The sequence below is a fragment of the Dasypus novemcinctus genome, chromosome 1, assembly GCF_030445035.2.
Source record: "Dasypus novemcinctus isolate mDasNov1 chromosome 1, mDasNov1.1.hap2, whole genome shotgun sequence".
NCBI classification, from domain to species: Eukaryota; Metazoa; Chordata; class Mammalia; order Cingulata; family Dasypodidae; genus Dasypus; species Dasypus novemcinctus.
Window position 1 is genome coordinate 119,120,825 of NC_080673.1, and position 24,669 is coordinate 119,145,493.

Consider the following 24,669-nt stretch of genomic DNA (forward strand, 5'->3'; position numbering starts at 1 on the left):
CTTTTTCAGTCTTTAGTGTGAATTTTGCTTTAAAAGTAAAATCTTCCGTGTTTTTAGATGATTCAGAGCAACGTTTCTTTAAATAGCAAACTCTTCCAATGTAATTTGAACATTGTTTTGTTTTGTTTTTTAATTACATAAATCATAGTTCTTTACTAAAACAAATTATATCTTTATCGCTCTCGATTTCATTTCCTAGTTAAATATTTAATATTGACTGGGGGGAAGGAATATTTCAATACAATCATTTTTTCATAAGTTATGGGTTCCTGGTCCCTGGCAAGCACTCTTTCATTTAACTGTCCTCATTGAACATATTTTTTCCTCTCTGTTCCCATATATTTTCCTCTTGTATACTGTAGGACAGTAGTTGCTTGGAGAGCATTGAACTCTACAATTTAATTTACACTATCTTATATTTGTTCTGCATTATTTACACTTTTATACTGTTGTATTATTCCAAAGTCATATCACAGAAATTATTTATTTCCTTTAATCCTTCCAACTCTATTCACCTGGAGGGTGGAGGATCAATACTTTGGCAGTAAGACTCACTGCCTTGGGAAGCAGAGGTGGCTCAAGCAGTTGGGCATCCTCCTACCACATGGGAGGTCCTGGGTTCAGTTCCTGGTGCCTCCTAAAGAAGACAAGCAAGACAGCAAGCTGATGCAGTGGATTAGCATGGCGAGCTGATAACAACAAGCAGGGAGTGGAGGTGGTTTAAATGATTAGGTGCCTCCCTGCCACATGGGAGGTTCTGGGTTCAGTTCCTGATGCCTCCTAAAAAAAAGACAAGCAGATACAGAGAACACACAGTGAACAGACACAGAGAATAGACAGCACAAATGAGGGGGGTGGGAATAAATAAATAAATCTTGGGGAAAAAGAAGACTCACTGCCTTGCAAAGAAGTTCTCCTTCTGTGGGCTATCCCACCTAGAGACAGCTTGCGTGCTTCATGAATAAGAAGAGAAAGTAGAGTTAAAATGATTTTCAAGAAGAGACTGAGCAGTTTGAGAAGCTAAGCAACCTACTGCAGATCACAGACCATGTTAGTGACAGATTAAGAACTAGAGCATAAGGCCCTTAATCACTTACCTACTGCCAACTCATTTGGAACAATGCTGCTATATCTTTAATGAGTCTAATTGGAGGTGAATGAGAAGGATAAAGATTAAAGCAAATTAATGGATAGCACTATTTGAGGGCTTAGTATCTGCCTGGCACTGTTTAAGTGCTTATATAATCTTATAGCCACCCTATGAAACGGGTACTATTCTTAGCCCAATTTTACAGGGGAGGAAACAGGCTCAGAAAGGTTAAATAAAAGTACAGTATCAACTGTCATACCTACATTCTGAGTTTTTAACCACAATATTATTCTACCCATGCACAGATTATTTCTGAAATCCTGAGTTAATAGAACAAGAGTATATATGAATTAGAAAATGAATGTAGTTTAAGGTCTTTGGAAATATGTAACTCTTTTATTTCAAATATAATAAAGATATGGGAAAAATATTTCTCTGGCCTCCTTGTTTATTCTTTGCTGGCCACTGAATTCAATAGCCACAAATAGTAGTGTAAAAATTGTTTTGATTTAGAATACAACAGTAGGAATGTATATATTAGTCAATTTTTCTTTTGATTTGCCAAGGTGACTAAACTGGTATTCATTGTCACTTTTTTGCCGTCTGGAGTAATATAGACAGTCTGAAGTACATTGCTAGTTCTTGTGCTTTAATAAATAATAAATAGCAATATTTATTATTTATTTGCAATGAACTGAAGACTATATTAAGTATAATGTGGTATTCCAAATAAGTCAAAAGCATGGTCTTTACTTACAAGAACTTTCAAAGTATTTAGCATTCACATCACAAAAAAGAAAATGGCTTGACTAATACCAACAGTGGTATACTAATCAGCACAGAATAACATAGTATAAAAGCTTACTGCAATGTGTAGTAAAACATTAGTTTGATTAGGGAGAATCCTGCTGAAGATAATGTTTTTACTATATTTTGAAAATTAGGGAAGGCATAAATTGAAAATGAGAAAACTAGCCATAAAAATTGAGGAGAGTTTTAATTCTGTATAGGATACCACTTTATTTTAGAAAAAATAATAGGAGAGAATTCCTAAAACAATTTAGATTATATTATATGTTTTAGATTATATGGTATGTTTTAGATTATATTATATGTTTGTTTTTTAAAAAATATTTTGAAACTTATAGAACAGTTAAAAAATAATGCAAGCCCCATACTGAGAAATCCAACTACCCCTATACCCACACCCAGATATCCAGATCCACCAGTTTTAACATTTTGCCACATTGGCTCACTCTGTCTGTCTGTCTGTCTGTCTATATCATATGCATTTTATCTGGCATTTTTTAAATTTTTAAATTACAGGTCTAGGCCTCTCTCAGAAGAGAAGGAATCTAGGGTTCTCCTTGGTAGGAATGACTCCTAACCTTGCCTGTGTGGCTTTGCAGACCATGAATTTGCTTTTCCTGTAGCTGTCCAGTTCCAGAACGGACAGGGAAACTTTTAGAAACATAGTTTAGTTCAAGTACCGTGAATAATGGTAAGGTACTAAATTAACATTTTAAAAGACAGTGATTAAGGGTAATAATAGTGCATTGCCCAAAGAAGTAAAAGCATATAATAGTGCATTGCCCAAACAGGGCAAGGGTTTAACCTTTAGCCTAAAATGAGCCTCAGATCTAGAATAAAGGAAAGCAGGCAGATTGTGACTCATTAACCCTTTACTCATTAGTGATAGAGCTGGGCCTAGAACCCTGGGCCATGGATGTCCAGCCCTGTGTGCGTCCAACACTACCCTTTGAGAACTAGTGGGCTCTCTTTCTCCCTTTCTTTTTCACTTTATCATGTGCATTTGTGTGCTTTGGCTTTCTCCAATGCTATTTAATTCTAACTTTTCTTTATGTATTATGTTTATTGAATAAATTTGTGTCCTGTTTTCAGTTTTTAAACCTGGTAAATTTAACTCTTTTAATAAGAAACTAAAAATCAGGGATTTGGGAAGTTGAGATTATTGTTGGTGGTTATTTTTATTCATGTGGTCCTCATTGATTGCTGTCCTCCTGCTAGTGACAGGTAGGAGAATATTAACGTGAAAAAAAGGTCCACAACCTTCCATTAGTTTAGCAAAAGCAGAAGTATAATTGAACAATTCAGTTCATTGTTCTAAAGAGATGTGATTTAGCTGGACACTTTTTCTTGTTCAGTCCGCTGGTAAGCCGTCTAGAAGAAATGTTTTCCAAAAGATATACACTATTGTACTATGAGAGTTCTAAGAATATGATGTTGAATATTTTGTGCGTGTTTTCTGCAAGAGTGATTTAATGTATTTATTTTCATTTGTAGGAACTGAAGAAGAGTTTGGAGGTCTTGTATCTGCAAATCTTATTCTTTTGAGGAACAGACTACTAGATATCTTGCTAAAACTAGTTTATACAAATAAAGAAAAAACAAGTATTAATTTGCAGTAAGTAAAGTCTTTTTAGAATTGATGATACCAATTACTAAAACTAGTTAATACATGGTAGCAAAAAAAGGGATAACCGACTGAGCTCAGATTTTTTTAAATTAAAAAACTGGAATGTATTATATCTCAGAAATGAACTAATCATTTTTCTTAATTTGAAATCCTGCTACCAGAAATTCATTTTGTTTTCCTTTTTATCCACCTGTCTTTGAATAGAGCTTGTGAAGAATTAGTCAAGACACTGGGTTTTGACTGGATTATGATGTTTATGGAAGAACACTTGCATTCTACCACAGTTACAGCAGCCATGAGGATTCTTGTTGTTCTACTGAGTAATCAGTCTATTCTCATCAAGTTTAAGGAAGGACTCAGTGGTGGAGGGTGGCTTGAACAGACGGATTCTGTCTTAACTAATAAGATTGGAACTGTATTAGGTATGGAACTTTTAAAGACACCTGCAGTGTTTTGTTTCAAAGTTTTATATAAGTTTATACATACCAGTCATCTTCATGATAACCATGAAGAGTTGTATTATAAATTTTAATGATAGAATGAAAGACTTAGAAGGTTTCAAATCTGGCTTAATAAATTGCATATCAGATTGAAGTGAGAGACAAGATATTAAGATTTGAAAACTTATGAAATTCTTTTTTTTTTTTTAAGGATGTACCAGGGATTGAACCTAGAATGTGGGAAAAAGGCGCTCAACCACTTGAGCTATAGCCGCTCCCTCTTTATGACCTTTTTGATGTGAAAGTAAATAATTAGCAAATTATCAGAACTGAATTAAAGTAATAATAATATTTATTTTGAATGCTTACTCAATGCCAGTTACTAGTCTGAACACTTTCCATATATTAACTTAACTTTTCACAATAACCCCATGAGGTGTCTATTCTACTACACCCATTTTACATATTTACTACCCAAGTAATAGGGTAAAGTCACTTGTCACAAAGCTAGGAAGTGCACAAATTTGAATCCACGTTACTCAAATCCAAAGCTCATGCTTTTAACGGTTATCCTAAATGTCTCTTAGGAATTTAAGTTCAATCGGAGTTTCAGCCATTGCTCCTTATTCTTTACTCATTAGTATTATGCTGTTTCAATATATAACTGAACATTTAAGTAATGTTAGAAAATTATAGTTTTCTATGTTATATTTATTTAAATTGATATGTTTCTGTTCATATTAATGATCTTACTTTGGAGATTATGAAGGTAACATTTTCATTGAAAATTATAGTCAGTCATTCTTAAAGTATTTGAAAACTTTGTTTCTCACTATGACATTACAAATTACAATCTTATATAACTATTATTTGTCTCATCTTAAGCTTCCACCAAGAATATGTACTCACGTTTGTCAGAAGGGGAAATTGGGGGTCAGCATTTAGTTTGTAATTAATCTGTGAAAATATAAAAGTAATAATATCAAGATGCTTCCTAGACTACTTTCTTAGATGCTTGAGAAAATAATAATAGGAAGGCAGAGCTTTCAACATAGAACTATTTTATTATTTCATTTATGGAAAATGTCGGAAGAAACCACATATGGGATAAAGAAAGAAATGGTACTGTTTTTCTTTCACTGAAAATGCTATCTAAAGGAAATTATCTACTCTAAAATACATTTTAGGTTATCATTATAGATATTATTGTGCTCTGAAAAATAGAACACTATGTTTTGACTCTGGGTAGAGATATAACCTACTGAGTATGGTAATTACAAACAGTTTGAAGGTAAGAATTAGCCTATTGACCTCGTAATAGCTGCTGGAGAATAAACAATGAAAGGCAAAATTGAATGTGAGAGTTTTAAATGCTAATTGACAACACTGCTTCTCATTGAAAGCCAGAAACTGCAATAGTAATAACACCTAAAATTTATATATCATGTGTGCTTTGCAAAATTCTTTCATATATATTCTAGCCTTCACAATTCTGGGTACATGTATATATTTTATAGGAAATACACCTAGTAAACATAAATTAAGAATTTATGTATCTAGGTAGTTTTCAGTGTTAACTGCATGACACTTCTGGATAGTAACAGTGTCTAAGAATCTATCTTCTTACTCTTTAGTCCTGTATTTATTTCTGTCCCCATCACTGCAGTAATATTAGAAAAGCTGCTTTTACCGTTTCTCACCTGACTTCATGCCTTAGAATTTGTTGTCCTTCATTGATACCTGCTTTCACATTGCATATGCTGTTCTGATTCCAAAAAAGAAATCTAGGTATTCAACTTAATTATATCTATATAATTATCTGTATGTCTATATATATCTATATGTAGCCATACATACATACATATGTGTATATATACAAATATACATGTATACATACACAGCCTCTTATTTAATTCTATTTTTCTGTGATCTGATGAGCAACACGTTTTGGAATTTTTTGATTCAAGGGTATTAGGTTTTTTTTATTTATATTTTTTTATTAGAGAAGTTGTGAACTTACAAAACAAGCATGCATATTGTGCAGAATTCCTATACATCACCCCTCCATCAATACCTTACATTGTTGTGGAACATTGTGAAAGAACATGATCAGACTCTTCACTAGCTGTGGTCCATAGCTTACATTTGGTATATTTTTTCCATTCACCCCCTATTATTAACACCATGCATTAGTATTGTCATTTGTTACAGTTCATGAGAGAACACTCATATTTGTACTGTTATACAGTCCCATGCTTTGTACCATCTATCCAAAATGTACACTCACTGGTTCTCACTTTCATCACAGAAGGGTGTTTGTTTTTGTCAAAATTTTTCTTTATAAAAATACCTTCCATGTAAAAGTCTCTTGAATCTACGTTAATACCTGTTAATAAAATATTAAATATGTTTTAAGATTACTGATTAGGGAAAATTAGTTTGTAAAACTTGAGAAAGGAAAATGAATGTTAATATTGTTTTCTTTTAGGACCTGAAGTTTAATCAAAATGTATTGTCCTGTTTAATATATAAAATACTATTATATCTTCTGATTTCAAAAAGTTCAAAATATTTTTTATACTCAATAGTTTTATTTATAATTTGCCATACACAAAAATCAGCCAAATATCCTAATCCAACCAGTCTTTCAGAAACATGGCTGTGACCAAGGGCCAGGGAGTCAGTAGAGTTTTACAGACTCTAAAATAGAGACACTTGATTACAAAGTTAACGGCACCACTCATTAACTTTGTAAGTTTGAACTAATCACATATTTTCTGTTACAAAATTAATAGTAATTTCTAACTCACAAGTTCATTATGACTCAAATGAAATGGTAAAATCAAAGAACTTAAATTTTTTGTTAGAACAATTTTTTATTAGTTAGAAGAGCATGTTTTAGATTAATTCACTATATCACACTGAGCAGTTTGTTAGGCTAAAATAATTTAAAAGCATCCTGCACATAAATTTCCTTTTTATTACATTCAGTACTGGCAAGTACATGCATACTTCATCCTAGAAATAAGAAATTATAAATACATGCATATTCATTTGAATGTAATATGCTTCAGAGTAAAAAAATCTACCCTTCATCTATTTATTGGCATCCAACATTTCCCACTGAAAATTTGGACATGTGTTCTGTGCTGAGCATTGTTCTGGGTTGGGAGTAGTAAAAGATATTTGGATTGTGTACTGAAACTAGGACAGGACTGAGAGAGACACTGATCTTGTAAGCCAAGGTAAAAAGCAATGACCATCTCCCAGAATAGCTGTATTTCTAGAGGGGACTCTGGAAATACAGCTCAGGCCCATAGATAGCCACAGTGGGCTCAGATTTGCTGTTCTACTGCAGAGCAACCTCCAGCGGAATTACACATCATGTTGTAAGGAAGCATCAATTTGCTTGTTTGTTTTTTCTTAACTCAGATTCATAGATACTTTAAGATTAACTGTTTAATACAGTTTTCAGGACAAATGAAATCTATTTTAACAATTTTTTTTCTTTTTATTCTTTATGTGTTTTTTTGCTTTTTTTTCTTATTTTCTTAACAATTGTATTTTTAAGTTACATTTTTTGTCACATTCTAAATTTTGGCTGTGCTTTGAATTTCACTTTAATTTTAGGGAAATACAAGCAGGAATGTTAGAGCTTTTCTGAGGTTATTAATTTAGTGAATAAAATTTCTGTCACCTCATGAAGCATTTTTCAGACTCTTGTGTCTGCTTGTCTCAAGTTATGTTTAAAAACCTGTGTCCTAATAGACAAGTTTGCTAAAGTCAGACAGATGGTAAATTAAAACTTTTGACCTTAAAGATTAATACAACAATTGGGTAGTTAAGTACCATTAATATGAATGTTCTGGATAGAATGTTGTAGTATTCTGAATTGTGCCCTACTTCATTAATGCCTTGTAAATAATTGTTACTGGTAACAATTGATGATAAATTGTTAACTTGTACTTGTTGTATTTCCTCTTCTCTTAGGGTTCAATGTGGGCAGGAGTGCTGGTGGGAGATCAACTGTCAGGGAGATTAACCGGGATGCTTGTCATTTCCCTGGTTTTCCAGTTCTTCAGTCCTTCCTTCCTAAACACACGAATGTCCCTGCCCTCTATTTTCTCCTCATGGCACTGTTTCTGCAGCAGCCAGTTAGTGAGCTGCCTGAGAACCTGCAGGTCAGTGTGCCTGTCATCAGCAGCCGATGTAAGCAGGGTTGCCAGGTAGGAATTACCTAGTAAGGTGTAAGTGTAATTATTTGTACCAAAAAGTCACTGTAGATTAATGGGTTAATTACAGTAAAACCAACTATCACTTCTGTCATTCTCACATTCAAGATGTGATTTGGGATAGGAAAATCTGACAGTATCAGAATATTTTCCCAAAAACAAGTCCTTTTTTCCCTATTTTGCTTTTTTTCTTAATGGTTACTTTACATTATTAAATATGTGTAAAGACTTTGGATGATATTTCAGTGATAACCTAAATAATTCTTTTGAGTTATGTGATTTTATTTAGAAATATAATTCATTTCGAAATATAATTCATTTCTATAGAATTACAAATGACAGGAGTAGTTCGCGTACTCATAAAAACAAGATTCTTAGTGTAACGTTCTGATAAGAAAAATCTTTTTAAATTCTTAATAATAGATAACATCCATGTTATGAAAATAATAAGGCTTTACATGATTTCTAACCTGAAGACTATTACATTTATCTATAAATTTATCTTATTTTTATGGCACTACAAAAACTTAGGAACTTCGTTTTTAAACTCAACTGCACTCCTATCTTAGTGCCAAATGCTTTTCAAATCGATTCTAGTAGTGTACAGAACTTTTTAAATGAAAACACTGAGTCTTTACCCTTACATTAAATCAAGATATGAATTCATGCTTAACAGAGATCATTTTTTACAGTACACATTGACACCATAATCATAAAATAATCATTACATAAAACTGCCATGAACGGACCTCTCCCAACAGATCTTATCTCGTCAAATCTTATCTGTCAATAATCTCAAGTTGAATTTAGAACATTGCTGAGGGTAGAAAAAAGTGAGTCAAACATGCTCTTTTAAAAGATCCTGCTTAAAATAAAATCAGTTCTGTAATTTCATCTGTTGGATAATTAGCTTGTGATTTATTTTGGTTTGTTTTCTTTAAAAAACAAATAGAAACCAATGTTTTTAATATAAGTGCCTAAGACAGGATGATACATAATGTTTAATTTTTCTTTATAAAAAGTTTTAGAATATCAAAGGTGGGTTGTTAGGGCTCTTTCTCTTCAGCATTGCTCACTTTTACAAACAAAAAAGATAAGTTTCAAAGAAATTTAAGAATATTAGAACTTATGAGGGGCTCTACTGAAAAAATAAATAGTGACTAATCTTTAGTCTCCTTCACCTTTATAGTTTGATTTGGATTCCATTTGGACCTTTATCTTTGGAGTTCCTGCCTCCAGTGGAACTGTGGTCTCCTCTATACATAACGTGTGCACAGAAGCTGCTTTTTTATTATTGGGAATGCTGCGCAGCATGCTGAATTCAGTAAGTTTAGTGAGACCCTGAGAACTATTGATAGTTCCTCCTTCCTCTGATTATTATTTTTTTAAAAGGGGGAATCCTTTAGTAACATAGCTCTTTATTTACTGCCTGATCTCTGGAACCTCAGCATCTCAGTTTATCTTTTAGTAAGGTTAGGCTTACGCTGATTAAGACCACACACTGTGGAGCCCTGCCTGGGTTCAGATCCCAGCTTTGGTACTTCAGATGTGCTAACTGCTTTAAGCCTCAGTTTTCTCACTTAGAAAATGCTGGGGATAATAGAATTTACCTCTCAGCATTGTTGAAAAGATTAAATAAGCTAATGTACACACAAAGCATTTATATGAGTGTATGTTATAGAATATTATATGTACTTCATGTGTGTTGTTATTATTAATGGAATAAAATGCATATTACAATGTATAAATGTATATAATGAATATAAATTGGAGCATAGGTTTTACATAGCCTGTTATTTTAACTTTTAAAATCACTTTCAGTTAGAAGTTAAAAATGTTTAGTGCAAGTTTTATTTTGTTTTTGTTATTCTAATTATTTCTGACTTCAATATGAAGAAATAAAAGGTTAAATGTCATTATGTGTGTTCCTATCCTTACAGGAATATTCTGAATAATGACTTAATTTGTTGATACAATTTAGAATCGTATTATAAAAGGAAATATTAACTTAGACTCCTTGGATTACAAGTACCTGACAAAACTTCTAACTTTACTCAGATCTTTCCATATGCTGTCTAAGAATGGAACATTACCAGTAAATGTATTAATATCGAATGCTTGGGCATTCTTGTTTTGGTGCCTATTCATAAACAGATATAAAATGTAAGTAAAAAAACAAAGACACTCTCTGGACAGGGAACAGAAGATACTCATTTGTTCAAGTATATTTTTTTATTGTTTTTTTTTTTTTCAGTCATTATCCTTGTTGCTATATTGCAAATGCTTAAAAGTATTCTTCTTGCTGTTTTACATATGGCAAACCAAGGCTCAGCAGTAATTTCCCCATCTTTTTTCTTACTCTTAACCCTCTGCATGATGGTAAAACTACTATTGGCACCAGCAAAATTCATGCTGATAATGGTGAATAATGAAAACCACTGACTCCAGCCAGCTGAGCTGTGAATACTTTAGTGAGTAGGCAGGCATTCTGTCAGTTTTTAGGGAGTAGTTCTGTTTTAGCTAATTTCTAAATTTATTTGCATGTGTATGCACATGCGTGTTTGCTGATGTACTTGATTTTTTTAGAGTACTGGTCCATGCATATATCCAGGTTTGTAAGAGTAATGAGTTAATGGATTTCTAAAGTAACTTTAAGCAGTACTGGTTGCTCTAAAACAGTATTTCTTTTCTTGTCCCCATGATAGCCTTGGCAGTCAGAAGAAGAGGGATCTTGGCTCCGAGAATATCCCGTGACCCTGATGCAGTTCTTCCGATACTTGTATCACAACGTTCCAGACCTCGCCTCCATGTGGATGAGCCCTGATTTCTTATGTGCACTAGCAGCAACAGTCTTCCCCTTCAACATTCGCCCTTACTCAGAGATGGTAGGAGAGGGGGAGGAGAATGTGTCAAAACTGGAATTAGTCTGCTCCAATGGTTAGCAGGCTTTCTCTTCCCTGTCCCTACCCCCCAATCTTTTTAGCTTCTGACCAAGTTTCAGACTTTCCTAACTTTATACACCATCTCTTACATCATTTTCTGGTGTCTCTAGCTCCCCACTCTTTCCTTCTGCTTTCCCCTAAAATAACAGTGAACTCTACTTCCTATTTTTACTTACCATATTCATATAAGTCCCTTGTCACCAAGTTCCCTTTCCAAGTAGCTGTTCATCTCTTTTTCATTTTATGTGATGATAGTTATGTAGTTATGAAATGTTCTTTTCAGGTAGCTGAACTCTAGTCAGACCAAATTTATTTCTGTTTTTACTTGTCTCAGAACTTTGCATTTGCTGGGTTTAATCTTTAAGATGAATTATATGGTCAATTGGCTTCACAAAAAATAAGTGTGTGATTGTCCTCAACTTTTACATTGTTGTGTTTTATTTTTTTAATTTGTGCTAAGTTAATAGAAAAATGATTAGGCTGTAATCATATCATGTATAGATGTTTCTTTCATCCTTTAAAACAGGCCCAAAACTTCATATATATATCTTTTTTAATATATACAGTATTTCAGGATTTCTTGGCCTTTCATCTTATTTCTACTAATTACTCTGGGGCCTAAATTAAATTACCTCCTTCATGCTAATGTTTTTCATGTATAAAGGTGAAATACTTATCCCAAAATTGTGATTTTTTTAGAAAAAGACAAGCATAGCACATGAACTTAATACTCTGGCTTATGTATAAAATCCCCCCTCTTGCCTTTTTTTAAATTATTTTTTTGTAAAAACTGACCCTAAGTAATGTCTCAATGTCTTACATTTTTGTCAGCCTCTTGTAATCTGTCTTCTAGTCTTTCTTTCTCTCTTGGCTCAAACTTGGCTTTGAAAACTCAAACTGGTTTTCCTGTTTTGATTATTTATTTGGGTTTTATAAAACCTACAAAAAGCTGATTAGTCCTTAAGTGCCACCATTATACCCTTTATCTTACTCAGATCTCTTTTTAAAGTTTTGTGACTTTTGTATGTAAACATCAAATATGCAAACCATAAGTCATCTTCATTTTATTATTTCATTCATTTCGAATGCAGTTATCCATAATGGAAATATCATTCAACATAGAGCAGATATATTGTTAGTGATAAGTCAGTCACTGAATATTAGAATCATGACATGGTGCCAGGGGTCAAGTAAAGCAGGGGTCAAGTAAAGCAAAGTAAAATAATTTGTTGAGTAGCGTAACAGGAGGTAAATGCGTAAGGAAAAGACTGTTGTTGCTGCTACAGTTCTGTTTTTAAGAAACATGGACTTAATATCAAATAAAAATCTAATGCAACTAGAATATGTTTCCACTTGGTTTTCCCAGGTGACTGATCTTGACGATGAAGTTGGCTCACCAGCTGAAGAATTTAAAGCCTTTGCAGCAGACACAGGAATGAACAGAAGCCAATCAGAGTACTGCAATGTGGGCACCAAGACCTATCTGACCAATCACCCAGCTAAAAAGTTTGTTTTTGACTTCATGCGGGTATTAATAATAGACAACCTCTGTCTTACGCCTGCCAGCAAGCAAACTCCACTAATTGATCTTTTGTTGGAGGTAAAAACAAAGAAATGCATTTACATCTCTTTTGCATTGCTGTTATGATTAGAACATTAATAACCAAGTTACTTCTGTGCCAGATACTTTCAAGATTTCTAGATTTCTGGATTTATATACACATAACATATCATAAACTGTGGGAAGGCTTCATCCTAGATGTTCTATCGGCCCTATCAGATTGTGTCCCATCCTTCCATTCCCTCAGTAATGTCTCTCATTCAATCTTATCACCCATTTCCCAGACTAGAGTCAGCAAATGTTTTCTTTAATGGGCCAAATAGTAAATATTTTAGGCTACAAGCCATACATCTCTGTCTCAACTACTCAGCTCTACCATTATAGCTAGAAAGCAGCCATAAGCAGTATTTAAATGAATGAGCATGGCTGTGTTCCAATAAAACTTTATCTACAAAAGCAGACAGTGAGCTAGATTGGGCCTACGGGCTGTGGTATGCCGACCCTTTCCCAAGACATTTTCGGTGGTGTGGTTTCCTCACCTCATTACTTCAGCCCTGCTTTCCTACTGTTGTTAGGTATGGACTTCCATTTATTATCCTTAGTATCCTCTGCAGTCTAATGGTGGTGTATGGCACAGAGTCGGTGCTTCATATGTACTTGTTGAATGTCTCTCAAGACAGGAAATCTTAGGTTGATGTCCCCGTCTTCTGATAAGTGAGAAGATTCAGCTCATGTATCAGAGAATAGGAATGGCCCTAAATCTTAAGCAGCTTCACTGCCGACTCTAGAAATTGGCCATCCTGAAAACCATAAAAAAATGTTACCTAGAACAATCTCACAGGAAAATGAAAGATCACAGAGAGGAAATTTAATATATAATTGGTCTCTTGCACATTCATGTTCTCTTGGCCAATTCATATAAGTAGATGTCAAGCAGTAGGTCCTGGGGACTCTGAAAGTTTTTATGTTCAGAAGACTGACCAGGGTTCTCCACTTTTCTCTCAGGAAATTTCTCTCTTTGTTTGCAGCAGTTTGACAACTGAACCTGAGCTTTCTCTGCGCCCTCTAGTGGTTAATAGTCAACTTTAGTCGCAACCTTAAAATCACAGCAGAACTGTATGATTCATGTGAAAATATCTCAATGTGGTCAATTAAAAGAAATCACTAATATAGTTTAGGTGCTAGTCTTGCTAAGCATTTTAGCCATAGTGCTTGCTATTGGCAGGAAAAAAAAATTTCATGAATAATCCATATGATAGAATAAAAAGCATGCCTGTTAGAGCTTACCTTTCTTTGGAAACTAAAAATATCCAAGAAAGGAGCAGATGTAGCTCAAGTGAAGCACCTGTGAAAGAAAAATGTCTGAGAAGAGAGATAACCAGTATCTTAGTATATCAGGTAAGAATTTGAAGCATTCAGTGAAAATGAAATGATAATCAGAAAAGAAGAAAACAAGAAGGCATAACCAGGGAAGCAGACTTGGCCCAATGGATACGGGCGAGCTCCTACCACATGGGAGGTCCGCGGTTCAAACCCCAGGCCTCCTTGACCCGTGTAGAGCTGGCCCATGTGCAGTGCTGATGCGGGCAAGGAGTGCCATGCCATCGAGGGGGATGTCCCCCGCATAGGGGAGCCCCATGTGCAAGGAGTGTACCCCGTGGGGAGAGCCACCCAGTGCAAAAGAAAGTGCAGCCTGCCCAAGAATGGTACCGCACACACGGAGAGCTGACACAAGATGACGCAACAAAAAGAAACAGATTCCCAGTGCTACTGGTAAGGATATAAGCGATCACAAAAGAACACACAGCGAATGGACACAGAGAGCAGACAACTTGGGGGTGGGGGAAAGGGGAGAGAAATAAATAAAAAATAAATCTTAAAAAAAAATAAAAAGAAGGCATAATCAAGCAAAAAATAAAATACACAAATGTAAAGATATGTGTTGAGTTGATATATCCAGTGATGGCATCTTGAAACTTGTAACAATTTTAATAGCTAATTAACCCATGGATAAATGATATAATTGTCTTCTTTTGGTGTTCTGTATTTTTTAATAAGGAGAGTTTGTTACAACATCTGTTAACTTTGAGGTAAGATTCTCATTGTTGTGGGCACTAATTTGCCCCAATAGTGGAATTGTGCCTGACTTAATTATTGAGAGTTGGGGCGGGAGGATTATATATAGTTCGAGAGGCAGTCATGTCAGAATTGAAGTTTCTGATAGGTTATAAACTCCTTAAAGGTAGAGACCAAGTTTTATGTATCCTTTTTATCTCTCGCAACAATTAGCACAGTGCCTCTGTGTGTTCTGTAAGTATTATCTACTCAATAACTATTGACTACAGCGCTGACAATTAGAAAATGAGATACCACCTCATAAAAGGCATACACATTTGCTTTTAAAAATTAACTCACCACTTTGGGGAACTTGAAATCTTATATTAAAGGTTTTTCCAGAATATATAAGAAATATTTATGTTAATTAAAGTATTTAATACATTCCATGTCTTCTTATGTGTATAAAAGGATAAATTATAAATATATGATTTTGAATATTATGCTTACAAAGTCTTTATCCTTGAGGAAATTCAAGAAGATAAATACCCTGGATATTTACCATTCACCTCTGTTAAAGAAGGGCTCATTTTCAGTCTGATGAACTTGAACCAGGTCATTTACAATCTTATGACTAAGAATTTCTAGATGAGTATTTATTTACTTGATTATATGCACAAAACAACATATGAAATTATCTTTGCTGACAGTCTATAAAAATAAAAGTTTCTCATTTATATAGACTGGCTACTGAGGCCAAATACAAGGAAGGTAGTGTGGTGTGATAGAATGAGCATGGTGTTGGGGTGAGAAATACCTGTGTCTGAAGTCTATCCTTGACATTTATTATGTAAGGAAATTAATCCCACTGGGCTAAATTCATTCTCATTCACTGGGGTTGATAGCTACTATCTTCTGAAAGATTGTTTTGAGGGTTAAATATATAAAAATTACTCAGCAAAACAGTTTTGCTGGTTATATCTGTGACCTTGGCCATGTTCTTTCTCTTCATCTCTTCCAGTTTGCACCCTTTACAATTTTATATCTGCAGAATGATGTAAAAGTAGATCCCTCCTCTAATAATTATTATGGCGATTAAGTAAGATAATGCACTTAAGATTCATACCTTGTGTCTGGCACAAAAATTGTACTAAAAAAATTAAATGGCCTGTGTTCCCCTGCTTCTTATGGAGGGCTGAAAAGATCTGATAATGGGAAGCAGATGTGGCTCAGGCAACTGAGCTCCCGCCTACCACATGGTAGGTCCATGGTTCAGTTCATAGTGCCTCCTAAAGAAGATAGTGAGCTGGCGAAATGGCACGGCAAGCTGACACAACAGGATAACATGAGATCTAAGAAGAAAAACAATGAGAGACGCAACAAAGCAGGGGCAGAGGTTTCCATTGTCTCTTAAAGAAGACAAGCAAGACAGCAAGCTGACATGACAGGAGCGGCAAGCTGATGCAACAAGATCATGCAACAAGAGACACAAGAAGAAAAAATATAATCAGAGACAGAACAAAGCAGGGAACAGAGGTGGCTCAAGCGATTAGGTGCCTCCCTCCCACATCAGAGTCCTAGATTCAGTCCCCAGTGCCCCTTAAAGAAACAAGGAAAGATGAACAGACACAGCAAGTACAAACAACAAGGGAGTGGGGAGAAATAAAATCTTAAAAAAAAAGCAAAGAAGATCGGCTACCCATGAAAGTCACAGTGGCAGTGGAGAGAAAACCTGGAGGTCTAAGGATAATGAAATTAAGGGGATGGAATTGGAGTGCTTGCTTCTCTGGTACTGTAAAAAACTTCTCTGTGGTCTTGGTTGTTCACTATACTCCTCCCAGCTGTCTTCTGAAAGACCTCCCAGTTGCCAAACATCAGAATGAAACTCAACCTGGGTGGCTGTCGGGAAACAAGTAAAGAAGTGGCAAGAGTGGACAGAGAATACCATAAAATAACTCAGAAATCGGTCAAGAAGATAAATCAGAGAGGAGAAGCTCATTGAGTGACAACTGCAGTCAGAACCAAGAAGGCAAAATGGCTTCTCAGCCATTACAGAAACAGCTGAATACCAAAGGCCCTCGTTAGCTGCATTTTACTCACCCACTGACAGCAGGTGCCCAAGGGCTGTCTAGCCCTTTCGGCAGGGCAGGATTCCTCAGTGTCCCAAGACCTCTGAAAGGAGAATGATTCTGTGAAGAAAGATGATGTTGACTGGCCTTACAGTTTCAATTACAGAAGCACATCTGACGGCCAGAGGCCAGAGCAGATCATAGACGCACCCTGTCTTCATTCTATCCTAAGGTCATCCTGGTTGCCTGTGAGCCAACGAGGCATATCTAAAAGAATGATGTGACAGTGGCCTCATTCTGCAGTTGCTCTTGTTCATGCATTTGTTGACTTAGGTGTAGAAATTTTTATAGGCAGGCAGAGTATAGTATAGAAGAGGATGCCAGGGCCTTTGACATCAGAGAAACTGAGGTTTGACTTCTAGTTGTGACTTGACCAAGTGACTAAACCTCTCTAATCCTCAATTCCCTTATCTCTGAAATGGAAATGATGATAAGTACTTCAAAGGGATGCTTTGAGGATTAAATGAGATGAAGTCTATATAGCTCAGTTCTGAGTCTGGCACGTAATAGTAGTTCAATTAATTGTTTTTATAAAATGCCTCAGAGACACCTACAGTCATGCATTCATAAAATCTTAAGTTTTTTTGAAAGTTAGGCTACTATAAATCTCAGCACGAACATTTGAGCTAGGGAATTTGGGCCAATAGCAAGTGTAGATTCTGAGACATGATTATTCATGTAGCAGTTTCAGTGAGGGGAATCAGGAGGGTTTAATGCCTGTTGATGACTAAGCTAGTTTCTTATAGAATAAGAAAAAACATTTTTAAAATTAAGTAAACATGAATATTTGTTGACCGAGTAACCTACTTCTCTTTATTTTATACTCCTGTGATACACTGTTTTGCACACTCCAGAACATCATCTACTTCAGATTTGATAAACCCTCCTCCTTATTACTTATCCCATTAACCATTCTGAGCTGAATATGATCCTCCTAAAAGTTCTTTTGAATTGAAATTCAAAAAAACATTATTCTTCTGGGGACGTGTTGGTGTGAGTGTGATGTATTCATTACATAATACACAGTGTAGTGTACTTTGTTTTTTCCTCTCCTTATTGGCACCTAGGAAGCTCAGAGCTTAAATTGTGTATTTAATTAGTTGACTTACCCGCTTGATTGCCAAAATCTTTGGCTTAATAGCTTTATGATTTATTTCGTATCTTCTATAAACTACCATCTTTTTTTTTGAAAGTGAGATATAATAATAGGTTGTCAAATATTTGTTAAATACTTAAAATGTTGAGAATACTATTTTTGGAAGACTAGATTAGAAAGAAAATGTTTTACCTCTGCTTCAAAAAAATTTTAAACCTTATGATCAGAAAAATAAGAAAAAAAATTATAAGCATATAGACCAATCCTCATGTCATAAATTTATTACTTTGCCGTGGGTTTTTTAATCTTTTTGATACATTTGGAAATATAACTTATGGTTATGCTTCTCTTTGTTTACTTGGTTCTCTTTCTAATTTTAAATTTGTTTGATTAGGCGTCCCCTGAAAGATCTACAAGAACTCAGCAAAAGGAATTTCAGACTTACATTTTGGATAGTGTGATGGACCATTTGCTTGCAGCTGATGTATTATTAGGTAATTCTGGGTTTTATTTTTATTTTATGAAAGTTATGTAATCCCTCTCCTCTATCTAAACCCATATATCTCCTTTTTAACCTAATCTCTTTCTTTCTTTCCTGTGCATTTTCCTCTCTCAGTGTTTTGTTTTGTTTTGGTTTTTTTTCCCATAAGGAGGAATACATGGACCCAACTCTTACTGTTAAATCTGAGATTCAGAATCCACAGCAAAAAGTACTTACAGTGTGGGCTTGTACACATCTACACACTCAGGGATGTCAAGAGGAGGAAAAGAAAGACAAAAATGTTTTAAAAACCATATTACGTAAACAGGTTGTATTTTCATGAAGATCTAATACTTTTTAAATTAACCTGTTTATTGTAATATATATAAAGGAAAATGCACATTACAAATATAAAGCTACAGTATGATTATACAGACAACATACTGTCACTTAAACAGAAATACATTATATTGTGAAATTTATCCATGTTATTGCATGTGGCTGGTATCCATTTATTGTCATTGCTTTATAGTGCTCAGTAAAATGAATATATAAACTTTTCCTTTTTACTCTTGATGAACATTTGCTAGCTTCCAGTTTGAGACTATTATAAAGCAGCAATGATCATTCCTGTTTGTTTTCAATGCATATGTATATAAAATTTATACATTTCTGTTCTAGGAGTGGATATGCATATTTTATTCTTAAGGGTAGCTTACAGTACATGAAGTTAAACAGAATAAAAATTTGCTTTTTCTGTATCCCCATATCTAGTTACAGTAAAAATAGAAACTCTGATATGATTGCATTGGAAACAACATTTATATGATTTATAGGAAGAAAGAAACGTAGTGATTTATTATTTGTTACTTGAGTTCTTGTTGATAGTATTAATTGTGTAACCTCTGTGCTATTAAATTATCATTTTTCCCCAAGTATGTTTGCTTGAACATCTTTAATATTGTCTTAAAATGAACTGTGTACCCTCAAAGTAGGGTGTCAAGTCAAACTTTTGTAGTTGTGTCTATCTGTTGAGATCAGTCTTACTATACAAAAATACAAAATAAAGAATTTTGCTTAATGGGGCAATTTAGAATTAGTTGGGAAGAATACTAGTAATAATAATCACATCCAGTAGAAGTTCCAGGATTTCTATACAGAAATGTCTTACAAGCACACTCTGATTAGGAGGAGGGGCTCAGGGATTGGTTTTGGAGTGTTCGAGGGCATTGGGGTAGCTTTTAGAGGAGAGACAGTGCTGATGATAATTTTGGGCACCATCAATAATAATTAAACTTTACTTTTTATAATTTTTCTGATGCTCTTCATTGCTATTCAAGGTTAACTCAATATACTTTGATTGTACCAAAGGTATATACTATGCCAAATTAGAGAGTTTTGTTTGCTTGTTTTGCCATTTATTATTTAAGTAGAATATATTTATAACTAATAAACTGACTTAATATCACTCTAAAACAGAGATCATCCCTCACTGAGAGTTTAAACTGAAGAGCTGTGTGCTTACCACAGACTGTCTTAAGACAATAAGTGACCTTACAGTTAGTCTCAATCTATAACATTTTTATCCTGCAGAAAGTATTTCTTCAAGTATTTATCATGCTATCTGGCCATGAACATCATTTTTTGAAATTAGTATTCATCTGTCTCAGTATAATAGATGTACTGTTTTTCCTTAGCCTGGTTTGCTTGAAGATACAATCTTGTGCTGGTAGATATCAATTTTCTTAGACATATTTTTCCTACTGGAATTTAGGGGAAGATGCATCTCTGCCAATTACCAGTGGAGGAAGCTACCAGGTATTGGTGAACAATGTGTTTTATTTCACACAACGTGTGGTGGACAAGCTTTGGCAAGGCATGTTCAACAAAGACTCTAAACTCCTTATAGATTTTATAATTCAACTAATTGCACAGGTAAACCATTGTCACAGTTGTAGAGTGTATGTTTTCCTTTTGAAAAACTTTGACCATGATGTCACCCTTGTTGTAAATAAGTGTAACTAATGAGATAATGAATGTTAATATTTAATATAAAGCTGAGCTTATTAAAAGTGAATTAAAAAATATAGACGCTTAACCCTTCTCCCCACCCCACGCTCACCACTTACCAGTAGCCTGGTGCCATTGTGTTCCTGGTAAACTTGCCTTGCTCTCTCAAGCTCTGCTCACTTCCTCACTGACCTCCCCACTCGTATTGTTCTTTGCTACTCGGATAGCTTTCCTTTTGGTTTAATATGCCTCAAGTTATTGCATACTTGATAGGTTTTTACAGTAATTGCAGCAGTATGTAAAGGCTTCCAGAGCATGAAGGATAGATACTAAAGGACTCTGCTGTTCTTGAAACTTTGCAAAGTCCAATTTGTCCCTGTTCCTTTTAAAATGTTATTTTAGTGCATTTTGTTGTACCTTTGACTAAAGAATAGAATATTGGTCTGGTTTAACAGAAATTACTGATCTTATTCAGCACAAGATATAGAATGTAGAAAATATTGTTGCTATGTTTTATTTGCATATGGCACATTGGGTTCTCTCATGTCAACTGAGAAATTTTTCTTTTCTTTTCTTTTTTTTTTAAGAAGGTACTGGGTATTGAACCCAGGACCATGTTTGTGGGAAGCAGGCACTCAACCACTGAGCTATACCAGCTCCCTGAACTGAGAATATTTTAAGAGATAAATTTGTATTTAAGCCAAAGAGAGAACCTCTCAAGTGAGAAGATGAAACTAGAATGTAAAAAAAAAACAACGTGTTTTCTTAAATAACGTTTTAGGTAATTTTTTCAGGAATTTTGAGTAGAGACCCTTCACCCTAATAAGGCAGGAGACTGAGCCCAGGCAACATTTCATGCTCTCTGTTAGGCTGTTCTCTCCACAGCACAGTTAGTGACTCTCCTCACTCGGCCTACTTAACACTGTCTATGTATTTTTATATAGCACCCAGTTCATTAAATTTTCATTATGTATCTCATAGGTTCTAAGCTCCATAATAACAAGAGCTTTGTATTTTTTAACTTAGTACCTCTAGTACTCAGCATGGCATATGGTATGTAATAAGCCCGGTAAAATTCATGAGTGAAAAATAAGCAGATCCTTTCATTTTACTAAATAAAGACTCTTTCATGTTTTAGTCAAAAAGAAGATCACAGGGATTGTCACTGGATGCAGTTTATCACTGCCTCAATAGGACCATCTTGTACCAGTTTTCTCGGGCACATAAAACCGTTCCTCAGCAAGTAGCTCTCCTGGATTCGCTCAGGGTCCTTACTGTCAACAGGAACTTGATCCTGGGACCTGGGAACCATGACCCAGAATTCATTAGCTGTCTGGCTCATTGTTTGATTAATCTGCACATTGGAAGGTAAATCCTTTGAGTTCAATTTGCTGTGTTGAATTTATCTTTCATATTAGTCCATCAGAGTTCTCTGTTTTAATTTTTTGACTGTAAAATTTCTTTTTTCTTTTCATCTCAGTTTTATTTAAAACTTCATGTAAAAGGCAAGTGTTACATTTTTGTAATGAAAAACTAGGTATTTTCCCCTTTCAGTTGCTCTTCTTTATCTTTTAAATGTTAACACAATGGCCATACTTCATATATATAATTTTTAACAGGTAATTAATTGTTAAGCAAAGAAAATATACTGTTGAAGGCTGAGAAAAGTAAAAAAGAAAAAAATTTTTTTTTCAATAAAAAAGACTCAGTGCTCTTACCTGTTAAATAGGTAAAATTAGTGTTTTTCCATTGACTGCTTTGACAGATACTTTTCTAGGGTCGCTGAGGACCAGGCATTGGACTAGAAGCTGGCCCGGGGCAGCCCTCTCAGAATGCGCAGGCTAGAAAGGAAGATACATCACTAGGCAAGACCGGTCAAGCATGCTGACCACTGTGCTCAGGGCAGCACAGTGCCCTGGGAGCACCAAATAGGGGGTCCTAACGCCGAGGCAATAACTGCTGACTTGCAGCTTGAGGCCTGTTGGAGGAGGAAGTTAACCCTGGGGAAGAGTACGGAAGGAAGAAAGAGCAGTACATGTGATTGTGCAGAGGGAAGGAAGTGTGGCCCTTTGGGACTCTGCCAGTATTCCACTGAGCAGAGGGGTAAGAAATGAGCCTGGAGAGCAAGCAAGTGCTCTCCCAACATAGTGGGAGAATGTTCTTAGTTAAATGAACTTGTCATTTTCAGGTAAAAGTGTTAATTAAAATGACTAAAAGACATCTTAAAAATTAAGGTGCTCATCTTAATGCTGTAGTTCAGTTTAAATATTTCTAGTCATGTGGATTTGTGAGATCACATGGCATTTTCATGGTCAAAGGTCTATTTTTGGGCATCTGCTGAATGTCTCTTTGCTAGGAATGGAACTTTGTGATAGAGCCAGAGTGTCTTTGTCTCTGTAGAGTACTACTTAGTCATCTTAGTTTTCAGCAACAGTCATTTTCTTCATATCATTTAAACTGACTGCAATTTTTCAGCAACGTGGATGGATTTGGGCTGGAAGCAGAAGCCCGCATGACTACATGGCATATTATGATTCCTTCTGACATCGAACCAGATGCTGGTTATAGCCAAGATATTAGTGAAGGTAATTATCTCAATTCGGGGGGTAGGTGGGGCATGGTGCTTTTCTCTTTTTACCCCGTTCATTTCCAGTTTTTAAAATAGAATAAAAAATAAAGTGGACATCAGAAATTGCCAACATTGAGAGCTACTCTTCCAGTAAAGACATACCTGGACATACACAGATATACCCACAAAATATCTCCTGTGTGGCAAGATGGTCACGCAACTAAGCTAACCACTGCTATTGCTAGCGCCCAACTTTTCTTAGTGACACTGGGAAACCTGATGATATTTGCATTTGCACAAATAGCAGTGCAACATTTGTTCTCAAAATGCCTGTTTATAGCTAAGCATTATTTACTAACTGACACTTGCCACAAAGAGAGCTGCCTAGTGGTCAGGTTAGGCACATAACATTAGTATATTACAAATAACTGCTTCAGACTAGTTGTCAGTATTACCGTTTTTATTCTCTTTTATTTCAATCTAGTTTTCCCACTGAATGTTTAAGCATTGATCTTTTCAAGTCTTTGAGTAGATTATTTTCTTATTTCCGCACTGTTCAATGGAAAAGATTGCATAATAATGGTAGTGTTAGTCTCTGCAGCAATACTGTATGGTGCTACTGCATATGATTTTATCCTTTGAAAGCCCAGCACTCATTCTTTCTTTTCATTTTTCCTTTAAGCATGCATTCACTCTTCATTCAGTCACCAAAATTCCTTAAATCCCAGCCACTGAGGACAGTGTTTTCATTCCTGAATAACTGACAATCTAGTATATTGGTTCTCACAGTGAGGTTCTCAGGCCAGTAACATCAGCATCAGAACTTGTTGGAAATGCAGATTCTCTGGCCTCACCCAGGTCTGCCAAATCAGAAATTGTGAGGAAGGCAAACAGCAATGTGTTTTAACAAGCCCTCCTAGTGATTCTGATGCTAGTAATATTTGACTGGTAGAAAGAAGTCAGACAAATTAGCAAAGAGTTTGAAAGCAACATTAAATTTAATAGTAAAACCCCTTTAAGAATATTTGTTTATTTTCTTTTACAAAAAAATCAGGAACAACTAAATTTTGAACTCACCTTAAATGTTCAGACCTAAAAGTTACTTTTAGATAGGGGTAAGTTCTTATAGAAGTTTATATAGAAACTAAATAATGAAATAGGTATATTATTTCCAGCTTTATAAATTAAAAATGCAGTCTTTCTGCATGTGTTTAGAGTTTTAAGGGAAGCAGATGTCGCTCAAGCAATTGAGTTCCCATCTACCATATAGGAGACCCACAGTTTGATGCCCAGGGCCTCCTGGTAAAGGCAAGCTGGCCCACGTGGAATGCTGGCCTGCACAGAGTACTGCCACTGCAGGAGTGCTGCCCCAGGCAGGAGTGCTAGCCCGCATAGAGAGCTGGTGCAGCAAGATGATGCAACAAAAAGAGACACAGAGGAGAGACAATCAGCAGATCAGAGAGCTGAGGTGGCACAAGAGAATGATCACCTCTCTCCCACTCCAGGAGGTCCCAGGATCTGTTCCTGGAGCCGCCTAATGAGAACGCAAGCAGACACAGTAGAACAAACAGCGAATGGACACCGAGAGCAGACAATGGAGGGAGGGGGGAGAAGTAAATAAATAAAT

General features: G+C 35.3%; 1 protein-coding gene across 3 annotated transcripts in view; it reads left to right on the forward strand.

Annotated features, from left to right (window-relative positions):
- WDFY3 (WD repeat and FYVE domain containing 3) overlaps positions 1 to 24,669 on the forward strand; it is a 332,829-nt gene that overhangs the window by 236,705 nt on the left and 71,455 nt on the right. For all 3 annotated transcript variants that reach the window (XM_058296171.2, XM_058296161.2, XM_058296178.2), the window contains 10 exons: positions 3,395 to 3,515; positions 3,732 to 3,949; positions 7,958 to 8,193; positions 9,389 to 9,523; positions 10,905 to 11,084; positions 12,508 to 12,741; positions 18,377 to 18,476; positions 20,238 to 20,398; positions 21,612 to 21,841; positions 22,949 to 23,058. In XM_058296171.2, the coding sequence (XP_058152154.1) occupies positions 3,395 to 3,515; positions 3,732 to 3,949; positions 7,958 to 8,193; positions 9,389 to 9,523; positions 10,905 to 11,084; positions 12,508 to 12,741; positions 18,377 to 18,476; positions 20,238 to 20,398; positions 21,612 to 21,841; positions 22,949 to 23,058 (1,725 nt within the window). The remainder of the gene's footprint in view (positions 1 to 3,394; positions 3,516 to 3,731; positions 3,950 to 7,957; positions 8,194 to 9,388; positions 9,524 to 10,904; positions 11,085 to 12,507; positions 12,742 to 18,376; positions 18,477 to 20,237; positions 20,399 to 21,611; positions 21,842 to 22,948; positions 23,059 to 24,669) is intronic.